The 20832-nt window shown below is 43.9% G+C and overlaps 1 protein-coding gene across 9 annotated transcripts in view; it reads right to left on the reverse strand.

Moving 5' to 3' along the window:
• Positions 1 to 252: 252 nt before the first annotated feature.
• The window catches only part of slc25a18 (solute carrier family 25 member 18), a 32127-nt gene continuing 11547 nt past the window's right edge, over positions 253 to 20832 (reverse strand). For 6 of the 9 annotated variants that reach the window (XM_042108849.1, XM_042108850.1, XM_042108848.1 and 3 more), the window contains 7 exons: positions 8117 to 8172; positions 7904 to 7994; positions 7071 to 7186; positions 6721 to 6901; positions 6219 to 6391; positions 2358 to 2433; positions 253 to 930 (listed from right to left, as the gene is read on the reverse strand). In XM_042108849.1, coding sequence (XP_041964783.1) covers positions 789 to 930; positions 2358 to 2433; positions 6219 to 6391; positions 6721 to 6901; positions 7071 to 7186; positions 7904 to 7994; positions 8117 to 8172 — 835 coding nt within the window. In that variant the 3' untranslated portion in view covers positions 253 to 788. Of the gene's footprint in view, positions 931 to 1092; positions 1999 to 2357; positions 2434 to 6218; positions 6392 to 6720; positions 6902 to 7070; positions 7187 to 7903; positions 7995 to 8116; positions 8173 to 9491; positions 9589 to 9619; positions 9890 to 20832 lie in introns of those variants that run through there. The other 3 variants (XM_042108853.1, XM_042108852.1, XM_042108851.1) reach the window with 3 other exon arrangements.

Consider the following 20832-nt stretch of genomic DNA (forward strand, 5'->3'; position numbering starts at 1 on the left):
AAGTAGCCGTATAATAAGCGGGAAATGTATTGTCCGCCGGTAATTATCAGAAAATAAGTCCCTTCAGGTCGAAGCAAAACCTCTCCGCTGCGCGTTGGGGTTCTGTTCTCCCTGTCGGGACTTATTTTCTGATAATTACTGGCAGACAATACATTATCCCTTACTTATTACATGACTCTTCAGAATGCTAGTAGAACGCTCCATTGACTTGAATGGGATTTCCCAACGTTCTACGGTAAGTAAATACTTACATAGTATTTACTGTCTTTGTAATGGCTATATATTTTCAGTATTGATGTTGAGGGCTTATAGTTCTACCAATTTTTTAGTATTTGGCTAGTTCTGTCCGTTCTCCCCATTTGACTGGAAATGAATAGTGAGAGTATCAGCACAACCAGCTGTTCTATCATCCAGGATTAGTGATATTTATATCATTGACCTGCGATATATGTAAAGCGCTTTGAGTGTCAAGAAAAGCACTACAAAAGTGAAGTGTCATTCATTCAGACATTCATTCAGTCTTGTAAATGTATATATTTGCCTTAATATAAAATGCTCCCATCTCAGGCAGGAGGCTATCTGATTGGAGCATTTGAAACATACACAACCCTTACCTATTATCAAAACCTGTTTACAGATTTAAAAAAACCAACAACTACACAATGAGTTTGTTGGTACTGAAAATATGTTAGCATTTAGTTAAAATCCTCTCCATACTTTGCCCCCCCCCCCCCCCCAACTGCATGAAGAAACTGTATATTTTGCATGGTTGGAAAGTGTTCCTCTTGCTATCCCAGTAGGCTGAGCAACTCTTCACCTACACCCAAAAAGTAGACACCTTGTGCAATGCCAAAGAGAGGGGCAATGACCAGTGCACGACACGTAGCTCCCTTCAGGAAAGCTGTAGGCCCTTCTCGAGTCAGGACACGTCTGTAAAGATATAGATGGCAAACTGATACAAATGTGTTGAATTTGTAGTTACTGTCACCTATTTTTGAAATGAAAACTAAATTGAAATATTCAAATTATTAAACATCTACAACATTGTTTTCTCTCTTTTGACCTGGGTTGCAGCAAAAGTACAGTACTTAACAGAGGCCACATATACAGTGCTGCTTGAAAGAGAACCCTTAGACATGGTCAGTTGTTTTTTTTACCAAAAAATCTAAATATATGTGAGCCCCTGTAGTTCATTTCTTGTGGCACCTCCTTTTGCAACCACTACTTCAACCAAACCTCTTTTGTACCCATTAATCAGTGGCTCACATCTAGTTCTGGGGATTTTTGCCTACTCCTCCTTGCTGAACTAAGCCAGTTAAGAGAGGTTGGAGGGTCAATTGGCATGTACTGTCCACTTCAGATCTAGCCAAAACATTTTCTATTGAATTGAGGTCTGGACTTTGACTAGGCCAATCCAGAGTATGCATTTTCTTCATCTTAAGCCATTCCTTGGTCATGGTTATATGGTCTTTGTCTTGTTGTAAAATCTATTACCAGAGAATGGACTTCCAGAAGGCCTCTGAAAGTTGAATCGGTCAGTTTTGTTCTTTCTTGAGAGCCGAGGCTTCCTTCTAGCAACCCTCCCATGAACATTGTGTCTTTTCCAGTTTCGTCTGATTGTAGATGCATGTAGATTTATTCCAGATGCTGCCATTGTGATCTGTAACTCTTTAGAGGTGATGTGTGGGTTGGCTCTTACCCAATTTATCATCTTTCTGGTGCATCTTGGTCATACTTTTGATAGGCATCCACTTCTAGGAAATGTTGCTGTGATGTTGAATGCCCTCCATTTGCAAATACATTGGATAAATGGTGCTGGGATCTTTTATAGAGGGTCTTGTAGCTTTCCCCAGACTGATGGGCTGTCACTACTCTCTTCCTTATGTCCTCCTCTCCTCTTGGCATTGTTGATCCCTGTGGGTGCCTTGGCACTACAGTGGTTTGGTGGGTTTCCTCTCTCTTTTAATCATGGCTGCTCAAACCCTTTCCACAGGAAGTCTGTTTGATTAGTATGCTTAATTGATTATTTCAGCACCCAATTATGTTTTACATTAATCGATTACCTACTTGACTTTATCAATGCAGCTGGGGGTTCAACTTACATTTTGTACATACATTAATTCCATGATTTTTTGGTTTCTCACGCAAACTGTGTCTAAACATCTAAACAAGTCTATGCATTTGATAAATATACACACCTGACAGTTCATATTTAAAAACTGGTGGTGATAAAATAAGAAAATCATCATGAAACAACAGACAACTCCAAACTGTTCAAGGGGTTCACATACATTCAAGCAGCACTGTATGATTTAGAATGTAAAAATGGGGAAAAAGGAGACAAATGGAAGGCTTACCGTATGCAGTCTAGAATGCCACGGTAAGAGTCCTCTCCTTCACCCTTTTGCAAGGTCTGTAGACGAGTTTTAATAACTGTTGATACAAACAAACTATGCATCAGTAAACCCCTTTCAATGTTCCATGCTCTTCCTTAGAGTCCCTTGAGTTGTCTGAAGGACTTATTGTAAAATCTATACAGAGAGATGTGATTACATCTATTTTTTCTATCTTCTTCATTGGAATTCTTGTGAATGAAAAAACTTCAGGGACTAATTGTTGTTGTCAAGTAAAATAAAATTAAATATGAAATGAAATTTTTTCCAGGGTTGGGAAGAGCATGAATTTAGACAGCACACTCCATACTCCATGAGACGCTAGTTTGCTTTTTCATCTGAGTGCATTTAGTAGCCCACGGCTCTGGGGCCTATGGCTGAGAATGAGGCACAGAGCTTGAATTCAAGTTCTTTCTGGATTAAACAGTGGATCCCTTTGTTTTTGTTTTTTGTTTTGTTTTTTGTTGGAATTTATTAAGGGATCTCATCTTATCTTTTAATATTGAACTGTGGACTAACTAGGAGCTTGGGTTGTCAGACGGAGTGGTGTCAGAGCTTGGGTTGGCTACGTTCAAAGTAAGCTGGTGTCTCCTGGTTCATTCATTCCAACAACATTAACTTCACGGTCCGTATCCATTATTGCAGCGCGTAGACGCTTGCAGACGCCTAGACCTCCCTCCCGTCGCCGCTTGTGGGCGTGTATAGGCTAAAGTGTATGGTGTAACGTTTTATTTTATCTAATTACACAATGCCAGCTAACGTAGGCTACTAAAGTGGAGGTAGCCTACTACTGTTAACGTATTTTATTGAAACACTCACAAATATCACTGATATGTTCCTCCAAAGCACCTTCTGTCTTGGTTCAAGTCGCCAAAAAGTTCTTTTTGATAGGGTGCAGTGGCGAACTTGTTCTAAATTTAATGGCTTCGCCACTATATAGCTCAATATATTTTCATGAAACCAACACGATTATCAGGCGGAACAAATATTTCTGGCAGGCTATTGTTCCGGACCGGAAGACTAGAGCAAAGGAGAGAACTTGTTTACTGAAGATGTACTTTCATTGGCTAACTGCCTCGCGTTAACCGCTCTCATTTGCATAAAGTTCAGCAGAGCCCAACTTCTTGACGCGCTGCCTCTGTTCGAATAGCCGCGCTGCCTTCCCAAGGTGCATTGCGGAAGTGTAAACCACACCTTGCCGCTCTCCATAGGAAATCAATGGGCTATGTGCGGCACGGTGGGCTTTGACGCGAAAATGGACACGAGCCGTTACACACACAAACTTTCACTTCTTTCAATACACTACAGGTTTGGGACTCACGGGTTACCCAGAATTCAGATGCAAGTATAGTTTAACTGTGTTGTATTGTGAGCGTTTAACAAAACGTATGAGAATGTTTATACAAGGGGATTATTACTAATCAATATTGCAAATAATAGGGGATTACAGGGCTGGGTGGTATATTTAAGCAATATGACACGGTGGTAGTGGTGTTGATAAAGGTTATTGCCACGGCTATAATTTGACTGTAGAAAACCGAAGGCTGAATCAGTTATATCAGTATAGTTAAACTTATTACAGTGCATGAAAATGCACTGTTCTTTTCAGAAGTCTTCTTCTTCTTTCTATTACAATGCACGGAAATGCACTGTTCTGTTTTCCGAAATCTTCTTCTTATTATTATTCTATTAACCAAAATTTCTGCATCCAATTCAACTTCAACCGTTTAACGTAGAAACTTCGTTCAAACTTTGTAACATAGGTCTTGAATTTTTTTTTAAATATTAACAAAAATCAAGCTTATTTTTCCCCATAGACTTTGCATTGGCACTATGACATCACAATGGGCTAATTAAATTGATTTGCACCTGTATCAACTGTCAGCTGCTCAACTAGGCCCCCTCAAAGAGTCAATTAAGCTGACTGCACCTGTATCAACTGCTTTCTGCTCAACTAGACCAACTGTCTCTGTGCCTCTCCATTCTATATATATTCGATATAAGGCATATTCCATCCAACTTTTTATCCATCCATCTTCTTCAAACCATTCACTCATCCACTCATTAAACTATCTATCAACATCCATTAAACAATCTGCCTATCAAAATCCCATGCACTATCTACATTCAACTTTTAAACTATCTACTCTGTCTCAAGCATACAATCTGGCTCTCTTAAGACTACAGATCCTCAACTGTTTCCTCTGCCCACAACAGTTTCAAAATAAAAGTCCTCACTACAATAATTCACTATTAAATAATTTAACTATTTAAACTACACAACTATTTAACTGTTCAGCCATTCCAACTGTCAGTTCAATTATGACTCCCGCCAACTGTTTCCTCTCCCCACAACTGTTTCAAAATAAAAGTCCTCACTACAATAATTCCCTATTAAGTAATTTAACTATTTAAACTACACAACTATTTAACTGCTCAGCCATTCCAACTGTCAGTTCGATTATGACTCCCGCCAACTGTTTACTCTGCCCACGACTGTTTCAAAATAAAAGTCCTCACTACAATAATTCACTATTACATAATTTAACTATGTTTAAATAATGTTGTAGATGACAACTGACAGTTGGAATGGCTGAACAGTTAAATAGTTGGATAGTTTAAATTATACAACTATTCAACTGTTCAGTGTGTCATCACCTATGACTCCTGCCAACTGTTTCCTCTTTTCCTGCATTTTCATGCACTGGTAATTCCTCGGAATTACATTATCTAGTTTTGTTTGAAATATGTGATCATTTTAATACACATGGACTTGTAATAATCCATTTTAATTCAGTCTTAAGTACTCTTAATTCATTTAGGGGCTTCAATATTTCCAACAATTGGCAGGGTTCAGTATGTTATTGAAAAGCATTCAGAAGCTTATTTTTAATAAGCTATTTGGTTTATGTAGTTTTGAATTACATGCTTTACATTTACATACTTGTCTTTGCATGTTATTTTGATCACAGTTAACCATTTCATAGAAAATACCTGTTTAAATCGCATATCGTCATTTAGCCTACAAATACCAGGATATTAATTTTGGTCCATATTACCCAGCCCTAGGGGAGTATTCTATTAAATATACAATACAGACACTATTGTATCATGTCAGTTGGACAAAAGTACAATTGACCTGTGTGATACTGGACTGAATTACATATGCCATTACACTTTTATTGTAATGGGATAGTTCTCCCAAAAATGAAAATGCTGTCATTTGCTTAACCTTCAATTTGCTATTAGTCACCATTACAAAGTTGGCTATGCTATCCACAATAAAAAAACAACAACATTAATCTGTTGATGGACATACAATGTTTGCCAGGTAGCAAATAAATTATAATAGCTCTGTGCATAAAGCATGAAATGGTGGAAAGAAAGAGGAAAGCTTTACCCTACTACATGCCAGAGGGAGATACATCTAAGGAGATGATGATGGCAAAATGATATATATTATCTCTATTCTTAAGATTGATGGATAGGGAAGGACTTGACAGACAGAAGGATAGTGATCATGATTTTCATCATGTTCAATGTGGACAGATAGAGCACAATAGCAATATGTAATTTGAAGAGCATTAATATTGCAAAATGAAAGAAGCACTGAAATACTGGCCTACCATATACACATTTGATGGAGTTCTGAAGTAAAAGTGACAGTAAGTGAAAACCTTTCAGGATGGAACAACGATTATTTTCAACTCAAGTTATGGAAACTAAGGAACTGTCAAAGACAATGACAAAAAACATATTCCTATAGTGTTTCCTTCATATTTCTTAGGAAGATTGTTAGCACACATGGCTCTTCTATCCTCCCACCATCTAATGGCGTGACTGCCACAGCTGCGACTGATCCAGCGATGCAGCCTGACATGAAGGAGTGCAGGAAGGGGGCTCGCTTTAGTTCATCTCCCGGGCAACCTGGATCACTTCGGCCCAGCGTATTTAGGTTGGCAAACAGTGGAAAGTAGATCATTGAGAAGGGGACATCCCTAAGAACAGAACGAGAACACAGCAAGATAGGGCCTCAGTGTCCCAACAGAATTATGTTTGTACTATCTGTGCATAATTAGCTGCAAACCAGTTAAAGGAACAGACCAACTTTTTTGGAAAATAAGCTTATTTGCTGTCTACCCCTAAGTTAGATAAGAGGATACATACCCTTCTCTTCTCTGTGCATGCAATAACCCGGTCTAGCTTAGCATAATTCACTGGAAGTAGGTTAGACCAGTTAGCCGACAGCTCAAGTTTACTATGTGTTGAGATACCAGAAGCAATATTATGCTCCTGTAAGAACAATTGTAAAAGTGAGAGACTAAACCTGAGTAGAGTGGCCCCCGCTCCTCTGTAAAGCCCAGCCAAGCCTCGAGTCCTCAGAAGCTCCAGGGTGATGTTAGTGGCAGAGGGCCGTGGCCTAGGGGTAGACTGGGATGCCTGTGGTGCCACTAGTGATGGAGCTGGCTCTGGAGTAGCAGTAGGTGTTGTGGCTGACTTCTGTGCAGCTGACACAAATATAACCATCACTGCTACACACATTCCATGCCGATCTGATCACTACATAAACATTGCCTGCTGGATATTTCAAAGCTGAGTACAGAATATTTCACTATGGGTAATACTGCCACACAAACTATTACGAAAAGCCCATAGCAAAATGCCTTTAAGACTCACCCAACCTGCCTGCATCTTGCAACTGGATCTTCAGCATCTCCATTGGTGTTGTCACCACCACCTGGCAGGTTCCTGCCCCACATCCAGCCAGAATTTCTCCCCAAAGAGGCAGCTTTCTGTAAATCAAACATGGGGAAAATTCTCTAGACTCAATCAGAAAAGTAAGATTTGGAAACTTCACAATCAAGATTAATCCTGGTGTTGTTCATGATCCAGATTGGAATTTTGTGAAAACTGTTAGATGTTTTGTTGTTTTATTCTCTACCTTTCAACAAATGTATAGACATTCATATGTTCTGCTTGTAAAGAAATTGGGTTTTAGCTTTAAAGGTACACTATGCAAGATATAACCTGTGCGAAGCCAATTTGATGGTAAATAAAGTTAAGGGTAATTGTATATCTGGGAATCGTTGAATCGTCGAATGTGTACAGGGAGAACAAGCCACAAGAAATAGGCTATTTACAATGGCAGAGTAAAATATAAATATATCGCAACTCTAAGGGGTGCTCTACAGTTGCCAAAAATACCTGAAACTGCATAGTATACCTTTAAGTGAGGAGTCTAAAAATAGCAGACCAATTTAACCAAACCAAACCAGCGAAATTACAATTTAAAGATGGTGGTAAAACTACTTGCCTATAAAAAATATACCTCAAAAACATAACCAATTGTTGCATAGTGCTTTTTTAATATGAGTACATCGTAATGATGATCATATATTAAACAGCACTATGCAATAATCAACTGTAGAAACATGACTGGAATACTTAATTACTGTAGATTGATTTGTAAAAATGTGTAGGCCTACTGTCAAAACTGTTAGCAAAATTACCCATCTTTAGAAAGCTTCTGCCTGAAGATGTCATTTGCAGCAAGTTTGATGGCCTTCTCTGGAGTTACAAGGGTGAGATTCACTGCTGCACCTAAGAGTATTTTAATATGGAAGTGTGCATTGAAAATACTTAACAAATCTGCATAGTTTTACTGTATGTGTAAATGAAAAGTGTAAATTAAATGATTATATTATTTCATGTCCACAAGTTACCTCGATACATCCCAAAGTAACCCTCTGTTCTAACAGTCTTCACCAAACAGTCCAGCCTAAAAACAGAAAATGTCAGATTTTTATTTTCAAACACTCATTGCTCCCAACTGTTTTCTGATACGTAATATCACTAAAGTAGGTCACTAAAGTACATGCGTACTACTAAGACAGACAGGTAAGGGGGTGGTGGGATGATTCTTTACAGGATAGGAATAGCCTCCCCTGAGCAAATTATATATATATATGTATATTTCGCGAAAAACGTTTTTTTTTTTTTTTTTTTTTTCAAAATTAGTTATTTTCGGTTTTTTGCAGAATGTGCAAGTTGAAGTCCTAAAGAAGCAATTCCATGTTTTAGATAACAGCATTGGTTGCTTGAAAAGTGTATATTTTGTTTGAAAATGGTTAAATTTCAGGTAGTAAACCAGCGTTTGAATTGGGCGTGACTATTAGTGCTCTTTTGTTTTGTCGGCCAATCAGCTGTAGGCTATGCTAGAAGTAACTAGAGTGCGGATCGGGCCGCAAAATTTCTGTCCGAACCCGGCCCGCGTTCGACAGAGTTGCGTCCGAACCCGACAGGCATTTTCATTTTTATGTCCGAACCCGACCTGAGCCCGACGCATATGATGCCTCAGTTATTCCTGTGCTAGTGATTAAACGTTCACGTTAGCCCATTAAACGGAACACACAACAAATTGTGTACAGAATCAGATGAGCGTGCACGCACGCAGGTCACACACAGCGCACATTAACACAAGAGGTCCAAGCAAGCATAGCCTATTGAAATAGAATTCTTGTCATTGACGAAAAGTCTTGAAATGAACAGTCAACAGTCTTTGAAACCACAGTGCCTCTCTATGCAGCATCGTTAATTGGGGCAACTCGAGGAAATCATCATCCAGTTGAACGAGACGACCTTATAGCCTACGTCTTTACCACAGTATGCAACGCAAATAATCTTAAAATCTCCTGATAGGCTAACAACTTTTTTTAACGTCATGCACCCAAGACTGCTTATGTGCGAAATGTGCATACACATTTGTTTATGTAGTCGTGACAACGCGTGTGCATTTCAGGCAGCATATGCCTGAAATGCGTTGTCACGATAAACAAATCTTGCACACAGGAAGAAAGCTATTAGGTATTTTTACATTTTTATTCTCAAAAAACAAACGTTTGCATCATGTAAAGCAGACCTGTTGGATACCCAACATAATAAGGACTTTTAAATGTAAAGCTTCCAATGCATATCGCCCCCATGTGTCCGAACCAACCCGAACCGAACCCGACTATAATTTCTAAATATTTGTCCGAACCCGGTCCCGTCGGGCTCGGGTCGGGTAGCCACTCTAGAAGTAACCTCATGGCTACTTACTGAACCAGCATGCTGTTTGTTTACAATTGGAATGGAGATGGACAAAGCAAAGCGGATTGCAGATGACCTGAATCTGATGATGAAGGCGACTTCATTACATTGGAGAACATCCCTAATCTAGAGCTGACCTTAGCCGAAGATAATTACAGCGAGGAAGAATCTCTCGGTCTGGCGGTCATCGTAAGATAGGCCTATCAGATGCTATTTCCACAGTTAGGCTACATTTGACGGGGATAAAGTTTGTGTGTTAGAAACGTTATCCATTGCTACTAGCTAACGTAGGCTTACGGTCGTTAGCTATTGGCACCATAGGCTACTAGCCAAAACCCATTACAGATAGTTTCGGTGGGCAATTAATTTGAATAATGCGAGAATGTCTTGTTTTGACTGATGACAGGGTGCCTTGCATCATGTGTGCATTCAAATTAACAGGGTTTGCAAACGTTTGTTTAGTTTGCGTTTTAGACTATTTTATCCATTGCTAAACCTGCTAAATCCATTGCCAACCTGGTGCCTTGCACTGGGTGTTCATTCAAAATAACATGGTTTGCAAAAGTGATCTCATGTTTGTTTTAGACTACTTTATCCATTGCTACTAGCTGGTTCTGTAACCCATTACAGATAGTTTCGATGGGTCATTAGCACTGCAGGCTGACAGATCAGTGACCGTGACAGGGGGAGGGTTGATCTTAATGTCATGTAAATGAGGACCATTGTGTTCCCCTCCCATGGATTGAGGGAGAAAGTAGTCAAATTGAAAAGCCTGATTTCTCTGATTTTCACATTGAGATGTGTATACTTTAAAATGGCTACAACTTATTCAAATATTATCAGATCTCCATGAGTGAGACATCATTGGATAGCTTTGAAACTACACTTTCAGAATATGTGAATAACTCAACATGTCTCTGGGGAGACATGTGCCTGGTCATTGCCTGGTTTATTTTAGCAAGGGTTTCCTCCGTAAAAGAGACCTGCATGTAACATCACAGCATGTAGTTAAAATCCTTAAATTCACGGATGTATCTTGGCTTTATATCCTGGATTTTTTTTCTTACTATTTCACCTGACAGGAAATCAGTGTTATGTGGCTAAGCAGATGCCTAGTAGGTAAAACACGTTGAAACGGCTATAACCTACATTTAAAAACAATGTATGAGGTAGAAACGATGCCACATGTTTTCACACGTCACACTTCGAAACTCTTATTGAGTCAAAACATACATTTTTGGTTGGTGGTTGTCAAGCAGAATTCTAGAACTCTCTCTCTTCCTCTCTCTTTCTCTTCATATGGCCAAACTTTTAAGGATATTTTCAAAAGTATCTTATCAAAACTAGTGAAATTCACTGAATATCCTAATTTAATATAGTTACAATTGAATATGCAATCGTTTGTCAAAACATGTATACCCAATAGATGCCAATGGAACTCTCAAAATTTGAGTTAGATGGACATGGTGCGCTGTGTGTATGCTGCTGTAAACTGTAAGGTAAACAAGTGCTGTGCTGTCCCATTCCTCGCTTAGGCTGACCCCCTACCAACTAAAAGAATGAAGGGTGAATCTCTCTCACTCAGAGAAATATACACGCACAACCCAAACCAACCCCCCCCACACACACACACATACACACACACACACACACACACACATCACCACCACCAAACACACATTCTCTGTCCTTCTCTGTCCATCTAATGAGTTTTTGTTGTTAATACAATTCTTGGCGCATACACAATTTCTATCTGAAACGACATAGTTCTGTGTGTAGTTTGTGATGCTATTAAACAGTTGTGTCACAAATGAACACTCATTAATTTGGTGATTTATCTTGTATTTCATATGTCCTTTAAGAATCTTTAGTCTTTAGGAGGGGAATATTTCATCTAGATAATGTAGATAAATGAATCTAATAATCTAGATAAATTCATTTCAAAATATGAGATTCATTCGTTTGTTTAATAGTTTGACAGCCCTAACCAACATCCATTAAACTATCTGTCTATCAACATCCACCTCTATCCATGTCCACTTGAATTCCTACCTAGCAACCTCCATAGCAACCAACATAATTAGCCTAGCAACCAGCATAGCAAACACTTTATTCAGCCTAGCAATAACCATATCTACCCTAGCATCTCAATTACCCTAGCAACAACCTAGCAACCACAACCATAATGTCAACCTAGCAAGGAATTACAACATCGTCAAACTAAAACCTCCGCAATTTCCCCTATTCATTCTCTATGGCGAGTCTTAACAGTGCACATGTAATACTCTTTTTTGTCCACCGGTGGTTGTTTTGGCGCTGTTTTGCGTTTGCCATCGAAAACGGAATGAAACGTAGGTCTATACCTGCAAACAATGTAAGAGGCCTATGCTGACTGCATCAGTGCTCAAAGTATTTTAAACGTTTATCAATTAATTGTTAACAACTAACTAACTTCTATTCAAGTCATATTTCTGGGACTGGGTCTTGGATAATTATTTCTATTTTTTATTCACTCGTTCAAATGTTCATACAAAGAGTTCACAAAGTTCTCATCAGATGACTGAAAGTTAGAATGGTGGTCATTTCAGACCACTTCAGCACTTCATAAAATTTTCATAGTTTGAGAACTTTAAATTACTTGTAGGATATTCACAACTTGAGCTGTGTATGCAAAGACACAGAATTCAGAGTTCACACATTTTTAATAAAAAGAAGAAAAAGTTTGGGGACCACTGGGTTAAATTGTTTTACAGTGAAATATTGTAGTGAGGACTTTTATTTTGAAACAGTTTTTGGCAGAGGAAGCAGTTGAACAGGATGTGTAGTCTTAATAGGGCCAGTTTGGCTGTGAGGCTGCAGGTGGCCTGAACACCTGCCATAGGATTCTAATTGCTTAACGGCCGTATTATGATGTCACAATCGGCAATGTTAAGTCTATGGGGATTTTTAAAAAGTTTTTCTTTAATAGTTTAAAAAGTATAAAAGTTGAAAAGACATAGCAGCTTGGTCCGTTTGAAGACCTACGTTACAAAGTTTGAATGAAGTTTCTAAGTTAAACTGTTCAAGAGAAATTGCGTACGGAAAAAGTGGTAAGCGGAATAATAATAAGAAGTTGTTGATGTTGTTGCCTTGGAAGAACAGTACAGTGCATTTTCATGCACTGTAATGATAAAATGCACCACTTCTTTCCCCCCAAAATGTCCCTCACCTTCTGTATGCTATATTGCACAATACTGAATGCTCAGGTAAATAGTAAGTAGTGAACAAACTGTGTAAATCATTACTAATAAATGGCAGAAACAAACCAAATGCATGTAGTGGTAGACTGGCCTTTTGCTGTAGAGATTTTCCATTTACTACATACAGTAGGCACTCTGATTCCATGTATGGGGCACATATATATTATTCAGATGACACACAAACACAAGTAGACAAGACCTGTTTAGTTCAAAAGCTCATTTGCCCTGGCAAGGCACAGATCAGGAGTGAGATGACGAGACAAGACAAGAGACAATGTTAGTATTTTTTTTCTTTTTGTTGTTTTTGTTGATGTTTTTTTGTTTTTTTTCTTAGCTGACAAAGACACACACATCACAAGGACATGAACACACAAAAAGGAACACATAGTGTTTGTCCTAAATGATCAGGGAAATAGATAGCTAATCAACAGTGTAAAACATTACTAATACTAAAATTAATAATTTTTTTTATGTAGCAGGCCTTTTGCTGTAGAGATAATGACTCCCTATCCCTATCCATACAGGGCCGGCATTCCCATCATCTTGTGATAGACTATGCATGACCTAATGGCTCCCCTGCCCCGTGTCACCACCTCCACCATGCGAGCAGCATGGCCAGATCTACCTCGCGCGAGCCGAGTGGAGAGAATTTGCACAGCTCGGACTAGGCCTACTGTCATTCTCATTGCGACTCCCCACACTGCCTCTACGTTCCCCCCTAACTGTCCTATGAGCACTTCGACCTCGTCTAACATACCCAGTGGCATTAGACAAAGGCTCCACCACGTTACTGTCGCCGCGATTGCGGAGAGGCACACGGTCAGAAGACAGAAGCTAGCGCTACATGGACATTACCTCCAGCCTCGTTCGCCACACCACTAACACCCTGATAACTTCCCAATGAACACTCCGACCCCGTGAAACATTATTCCCACCACTGACATTGGGCAAACAATTCAACGTTTGTGCTTGGTGTAAGCTAAACTCTCACTTTGTCCAGCTGCATCATTGCAAGGCAGGGACGCATCTGAAGCCTCACTAAACGAATCACCGTCATTTTCTGAAGGCAGATATTCCCCTTCAGAATCAGGGTCAGCGAATAGAAGACCCAACACTTCATTTCGGGTAAACTTTTTTGATGCCATTAGACGATAATCTAATGCAAATACTCGCTGACGTTGACAATATTGCTCTGATAAACTGGCTCACACACACACTAGCTCCGGTATTGCACGCACTGATTCAATGCGCTGTAGCTCAAAGGTTTTGTTTAAAGCATGACCTTTTTCGGACTCGGGGATGACGTATGACATGTCTGCCATCTAGTGGAGTGGAGGTCGAACGAAATATGACACCCTATTTGACTAAATAGGCCGTTTTATTCAGTACCACATCTTGTCGAGTAAACTCGACCGTGGCGCCTAGAGGGTTAAGGCACTTAAATCGGTGCTATACTATGCTATGCAATGCAATGAGTTTTCATCTTATTTTCGACGTTTGGCTTTGTTGCCCATATCAGGCTCGGGCCGTGCAGCGATAAAATGTGACAAATCTGTACAATTTAAGTTAGCTATCGGAACGTCACATAATACTCTCACGTATGTCCAACCTCTAACGTGTATCTGTCACTTAATATTCATTTCTATACAAACCAAGGCGGCGGATTCCTAAAGAAACGCAACCACCCACACCATAAGTTTATCTAAATTAGCTATACCAAAAAATACATTTTACCGTGACTCGAAGAGCTGTAAACAGTGTTGTAAGGCTGCGTGTACAAATCCGCTTGGAGCTCAAGCTCAGATCGGCTGGCGGCACTGTTGCTAAATTACGTTATGAAGTTTGGCACAATACATTCTCACTCAGGATAGGGATCAATAATACTTTCCACTATCCCAAAGATTTAGTATACATCTCTTCTATGATTTATTTCGATTTTATAATGTTGACAATTACATAATCATTGAAAAAAAACATAGATAGTTCTAACATGAAATAAACGTTTTTCCTTCTTTTTTGAATCAACCTTCCGCGCCTCCCCTCAAATTATTTGGCGCGCCTCACAGTTTGGGAACCTCTGACTTACACCATAGTAACTATCTTTGCATTGTCTGCTTTAACTACATATGATATTTAACATTGCATAATTAGCATTTTCATGCACTGGTAATTCCTTGGAATTGCATTTCTAGTCATTATTACCACATGTTTGCCCTGCAGTGCACACATGATAGTTCGATATACCAGGGCCATGTCACTGGAGGAGGGGCCGCTCATTTACTCCCCTAAATTATTGCACTTTGCATAAATTGCAAAGCAGCACACTTATTGTTCTTCTTAAGTTTTATTTTTCCCGTCTCCCTAATTTTTTGTCAGCTCTTGTCATGAGCTCTCTCTCTGCCTGGTAACACGTGCTGATTGAAGTCTGATGACCTCCACCTGTTCCTGCTCTGCTCTGCCTCACCCTCGTTACCTACCTGCTGCACTGCATTCACCACTCATCATGCCCTCTATATAAAGCCTTGCTTTTCAGTCCACACTTGTCAGATCGTCTGCAACCAGCACCAGTTACCTGCCTGTTTATTGAAAACGCCTCTGACTCTTTGCCTGTGATCCCGGACCCGCTCGACTACTTCTGTGTTCTCCAGCCCCGGTAATCTTGACCTGCCTTCCGTCCCTCTTCTACGAATACCGCCTAGTCCTTGACTGTACTGCTGCTTCGTTTCAATTGCTGTTGTGTGTGTGTTTCCCCCAGGACTTCCCGGATCATCCAGCTCCTGCCTTCGCTGTTCGGCTACTGGGGGAACACACACACGCAGACTCTTGGAACGCCTGTACCCCCCCCCGGAACCCCTGAAACCCCCAACCCTTAAATAAACTTTTGAACGTGACGCAATTGTGGTCCTCGTCCTGTTTGGTGTCTGACAGTACGATCTGACCAAACATGGACCCAGCGCACGGTCGAACCAGCATGGAAACCGACGAACCAGAACCACCCACCGCCATGCAACGCCTGGAAGAGACAGAGAGAGAGGTAAACCGCAACACTGCTGACATTGCCTCCCTACTTCAAGCCGGCTTGAGCCAGCGTCAGCAGTTCCAGCAGCAACAGCAACAACTTGCAATGATCATTCAACTTCTCACCAACCTTTCTCCTCTGCCTGCTCCCACCGGCCCAGCCCCAGCCAGCCTGCTCACCGGCCCAGCACCCGAGTCTCCTGCCCAGTCCACTGCTACCGTGGCTGCCGGAGCCCCAGAACCCAGGATCGGCAATCCAGAGCGGTTCAGCGGCGACCCAACCCAGGTACGGGCGTTCCTGACGAGCTGCCGTGTCCAGTTTACCCTGCAACCCAGGACTTTTGCCACACCATCTAGCCAGCCGGACCAGTCTGAACCGATGGAGATCGGCCGCACCTCCCTAACCCCTGCAGAGCGCCAGCGACGCATCACCTCCAACTTGTGCCTGTACTGTGGTGGTGATGGTCATCGAGTCGCCACCTGTCCAGCAAAAGCCGGAGCTCACCAGATGTAGGAGGAATCCGGATGAGCTCAATGAACATTCAGCCCTCCATCAGCCGTAAACCCCTCATCCAAGTCTGTCTTCACCTGTCTGATTCCACCCACACACTGGCAGCCCTGGTGGACTCTGGCGCAGAAGCAAACATTATTGACACAGGACTTGCTCGTCAGCTGGGCTTGGAAAGCCATCGCTTGTCCACTCCTGTTCCAGCCCGGGCCCTGGACGGTCACGCAATTGGCACAGTTACCAGCATCACAGCCCCCATCTCAATGATGGTGTCAGGAAACCACCGAGAGACCATCCGCTTCCACCTGCTCAGCTCTCCAGGCCAACCCCTAATCCTGGGCTACCCTTGGCTCCGTCTCCACAATCCTCACCTCGATTGGGCCTCCGGAACTGTGAAAGAGTGGGGAAATGCCTGCCACCTGACCTGTTTGCGTGCTGCCTCGCTGCCCCCCGGCTCAGTACCCCCCAGCATTGCCCACGACATTTCTAATGTCCCTGAATGTTACCATGGCCTCCGAGAGGTGTTCAACAAGACCAAAGCCACATCTCTGCCCCCACACCGTCCGTATGACTGTGCCATTGATCTCCTCCCTGGGACTGCTCCACCCAAAGGTCACCTCTACTCACTATCCCCTCCTGAAAGAAAAACTATGGAGGATTACATCAGGGACTCCCTGGCAGCTGGACTCATCCGCCCGTCTTCCTCTCCTGCTGGTGCCGGGTTCTTCTTTGTGGGAAAGAAAGATGGTTCTCTTCGCCCCTGCATTGATTATCGAGGTCTGAATGATGTCACAGTGAAGAACCGGTACCCTCTGCCTTTACTCACCTCTGCTTTTGAATTGCTCCAGGGATCCACTATTTTCACCAAACTGGACCTTAGAAATGCTTACCACCTAGTGCGAGTAAGGGAGGGTGACGAGTGGAAGACAGCATTCAACACCCACACCGGCCATTATGAGTACCTGGTAATGCCATTTGGCCTCACCAACGCCCCAGCGGTATTCCAGGCGCTGGTGAATGATGTGCTGCGGGACATGCTGAATAAATTCGTCTTCGTGTACCTGGACGACATCTTAATTTTCTCCAGAACTCTGTCCGAACACACCCGTCATGTCCAGCTGGTTCTTCGACGGCTCCTGGAGAACTCTCTCTATGTCAAGGCGGAGAAATGCGAGTTCCATGCTCAGACTGTGTCATTCCTGGGATACATCGTCGCTGAAGGCAATATCCAGATGGACCCCGCAAAGGTCTCGGCAGTTACCTCCTGGCCAGTTCCGGGGAATAGGAAGAAGCTGCAGCAATTCCTCGGTTTTGCCAATTTCTACCGGAAATTCATCCGGAACTACAGCTCCGTCGCCGCTCCCCTCACAGCTCTGACCAGCATCAAACACCCCTTTTCCTGGACCCCAGAGGCCAACACAGCCTTTCATACCCTCAAGGCCCGGTTCACCACTGCCCCCATCCTCCAGATGCCGGATTCAGACCGGCAGTTCGTTGTCGAGGTGGATGCCTCAGACGTGGGAGTCGGGGCCATACTCTCTCAACGGGCAGAGGAGGACAACAAGTTGCACCCCTGTGCATTTTTCTCTCGCCGGCTTTCACCTGCAGAGCGCAATTATGATGTTGGAAACCGTGAGCTGTTGGCTGTCAAGCTTGCCCTGGAGGAGTGGCGTCACTGGCTGGAGGGGTCCACAGTTCCGTTCCTGGTCTGGACCGATCACAAGAACCTCGAATACATCCGCAATGCCAAACGTCTTAACCCCAGACAGTCCCGCTGGGCCTTGTTTTTCACCAGATTCAACTTCACCCTGTCATACCGCCCAGGTTCTCGGAACACCAAGCCGGACGCTCTCTCCCGTCAGTTTCATAAGGATGACGCCCCTTCCCAGGAACCTGCATCAATTCTGCCCGATCCCTGCGTCGTAGCTGCCCTGACCTGGGATATCGAGGAGGAAATTCAAGAGGCCCTCCGTGACCATCCCAGTCCCAGTGCATGCCCAGACGGTCGTCTCTTCGTCCCAGATAATTTGAGGTCCCGGGTCATACAGTGGGGACACAACTCCCGCCTTGCCTGCCACCCGGGCTCCGCCCGCACCTGCCATCTCCTTGCCCAGCGCTTTTGGTGGTCGTCTTTGAGAAGGGATGTCCGAGAATTCGTCCGTGCCTGCCCCACCTGCAATCAGAACAAGTTCTCCACTCGGCCCCCCGCTGGTTTACTCCAGCCCTTGCCTGTGCCCACACGACCCTGGTCCCACGTCTCCTTGGACTTTGTAACTGGCCTCCCACCATCAGGTGGGATGACTGTCATTCTCACTGTGGTTGACCGGTTTAGCAAGATGGCACACTTCATTCCCCTCCCTAAACTGCCATCTGCCAGAGAGACTGCCCAGGCTGTTCTTGATCATGTCTTCCGTCTACACGGGCTGCCCAGGGATGTTGTCTCTGACCGAGGCCCGCAATTTACCTCTACATTCTGGAAGGAGTTCTGCCGTCTTCTAGGGGCCACAGTGAGTCTCACCTCTGGGTTCCACCCCCAGTCCAATGGTCAATCCAAGCGGGCAAACCAGGAGCTGGAGAAGGCGCTGCGGTGCATGGTTTCTCGCAAACCCCAGGCTTGGGCACAACAACTGATGTGGATAGAGTATGCTCACAACTCCCTCACCTGCTCTGCCACTGGTATGTCACCTTTCCAGTGTGTGTATGGCTACCAGCCCCCCCTGTTCCCCAGCCAGGAAGGAGATGTGTCCTGCCCGTCTGCCCTCGCCTATGCCCGCCGTTGCCGTCGTACCTGGTCACAAGCTCGTGCCACGCTACTCAAGTCAGCTGTCAGCTATGCCACTGGGGCTAACCGCCGAAGATCGCCGGCACCCGCCTACCGTGTTGGCCAGAAGGTGTGGCTGTCAGCCAAGGATCTCCCACTGCGGGTGGAATCGCGTAAACTGGCACCTCGATTCCTCGGCCCGTTCCCTATCCAGAGGGTCATCAGCCCAACCGCAGTCCGGCTCCAGTTGCCAACCTCCATGAGGGTGCACCCTACTTTCCATGTTTCGAAAGTCAAGCCGACGCATGAAAGCCCGCTGGTCCCCGTGCCGCTTCCTCCTCCTCCTCCTCGCCTCGTTGACGGTGGGCTGGTGTACACCGTTCGACGCCTGCTTCGGTCCAGACGGCGAGGTAGGGGCCTCCAGTATCTCGTCGACTGGGAGGGCTATGGACCTGAGGAGAGAACCTGGGTGCCAGCCAGTCGGATTGTGGACCGGACACTCATCGCCGACTTCCACCGTCTGCATCCTGATCAACCTGCAATCCGTAGGGGCCGCCCCAGAGGGGTCCCTAACCGTCCTGCCCGCCCGGCTTCCTGTCATGTGCCTGACCCTGACCCTGTCTCGGTACCTGTCCCGTCTTCTGTCCACGACCCTCCAGCTCCCTCCGAGGATGAGGATGTTCACTCGGACCGCTCGGAGGAATTCTAGCCCTCCACCGGCTCCCCTCCGCCCTCCCGACGTGGTGTCACTCTTGGGGACTTCTGGGGCCGTCCCTTAGGGGGGGGGTTCTGTCATGAGCTCTCTCTCTGCCTGGTAACACGTGCTGATTGAAGTCTGATGACCTCCACCTGTTCCTGCTCTGCTCTGCCTCACCCTCGTTACCTACCAGCTGCACTGCATTCACCACTCATCATGCCCTCTATATAAAGCCTTGCTTTTCAGTCCACACTTGTCAGATCGTCTGCAACCAGCACCAGTTACCTGCCTGTTTATTGAAAACGCCTCTGACTCTTTGCCTGTGATCCCGGACCCGCTCGACTACTTCTGTGTTCTCCAGCCCCGGTAATCTTGACCTGCCTTCCGTCCCTCTTCTACGAATACCGCCTAGTCCTTGACTGTACTGCTGCTTCGTTTCAATTGCTGTTGTGTGTGTGTTTCCCCCAGGACTTCCCGGATCATCCAGCTCCTGCCTTCGCTGTTCGGCTACTGGGGGAACACACACACGCAGACTCTTGGAACTCCTGTACCCCCCCCCGGAACCCCTGAAACCCCCAACCCTTAAATAAACTTTTGAACGTGACGCAATTGTGGTCCTCGTCCTGTTTGGTGTCTGACAGCTCTAGCGCCAAGGCCCTTTGAGACAGAGACACCGTTCCAACTTTAAAACGTCCGATCAGTACCGGTGTAAGTTGGTCGCGAAGATGACATCAGGTGGGTGTGTCGTACGTCCGCCATATCGGATTGAACAGAAAGCGAAACTAAATTTTCACAGGTCACAAATTTGGTCCGAACGCCACGAAACTTGACGTACATTATCCTTGGACCAAGCCTCACAAAAGTTACCAGAAGGATTTTTGATTTTCGAAAGCGTTTGCCCGTCACAGCAAAATGAAATTGGCGGCGAAGCTCCGAAACAGGAAGTCGTCCATATCTCAGGAACACTGTCACATATCGATACCAAATTTTGTATTTGAACTCGGGACTCCAATGTGAGGGTGCATAAAGAAAACATTCCAAAAGTTTCCAGCATTTGGCAAACCACCCACCCGTATTTGGTAACTATCACCTTCCACATTTGCAGTTGGACTGGTACATCTATCACA

The sequence above is a fragment of the Alosa sapidissima genome, chromosome 11, assembly GCF_018492685.1.
Source record: "Alosa sapidissima isolate fAloSap1 chromosome 11, fAloSap1.pri, whole genome shotgun sequence".
Lineage (NCBI taxonomy): Eukaryota > Metazoa > Chordata > Actinopteri > Clupeiformes > Clupeidae > Alosa > Alosa sapidissima.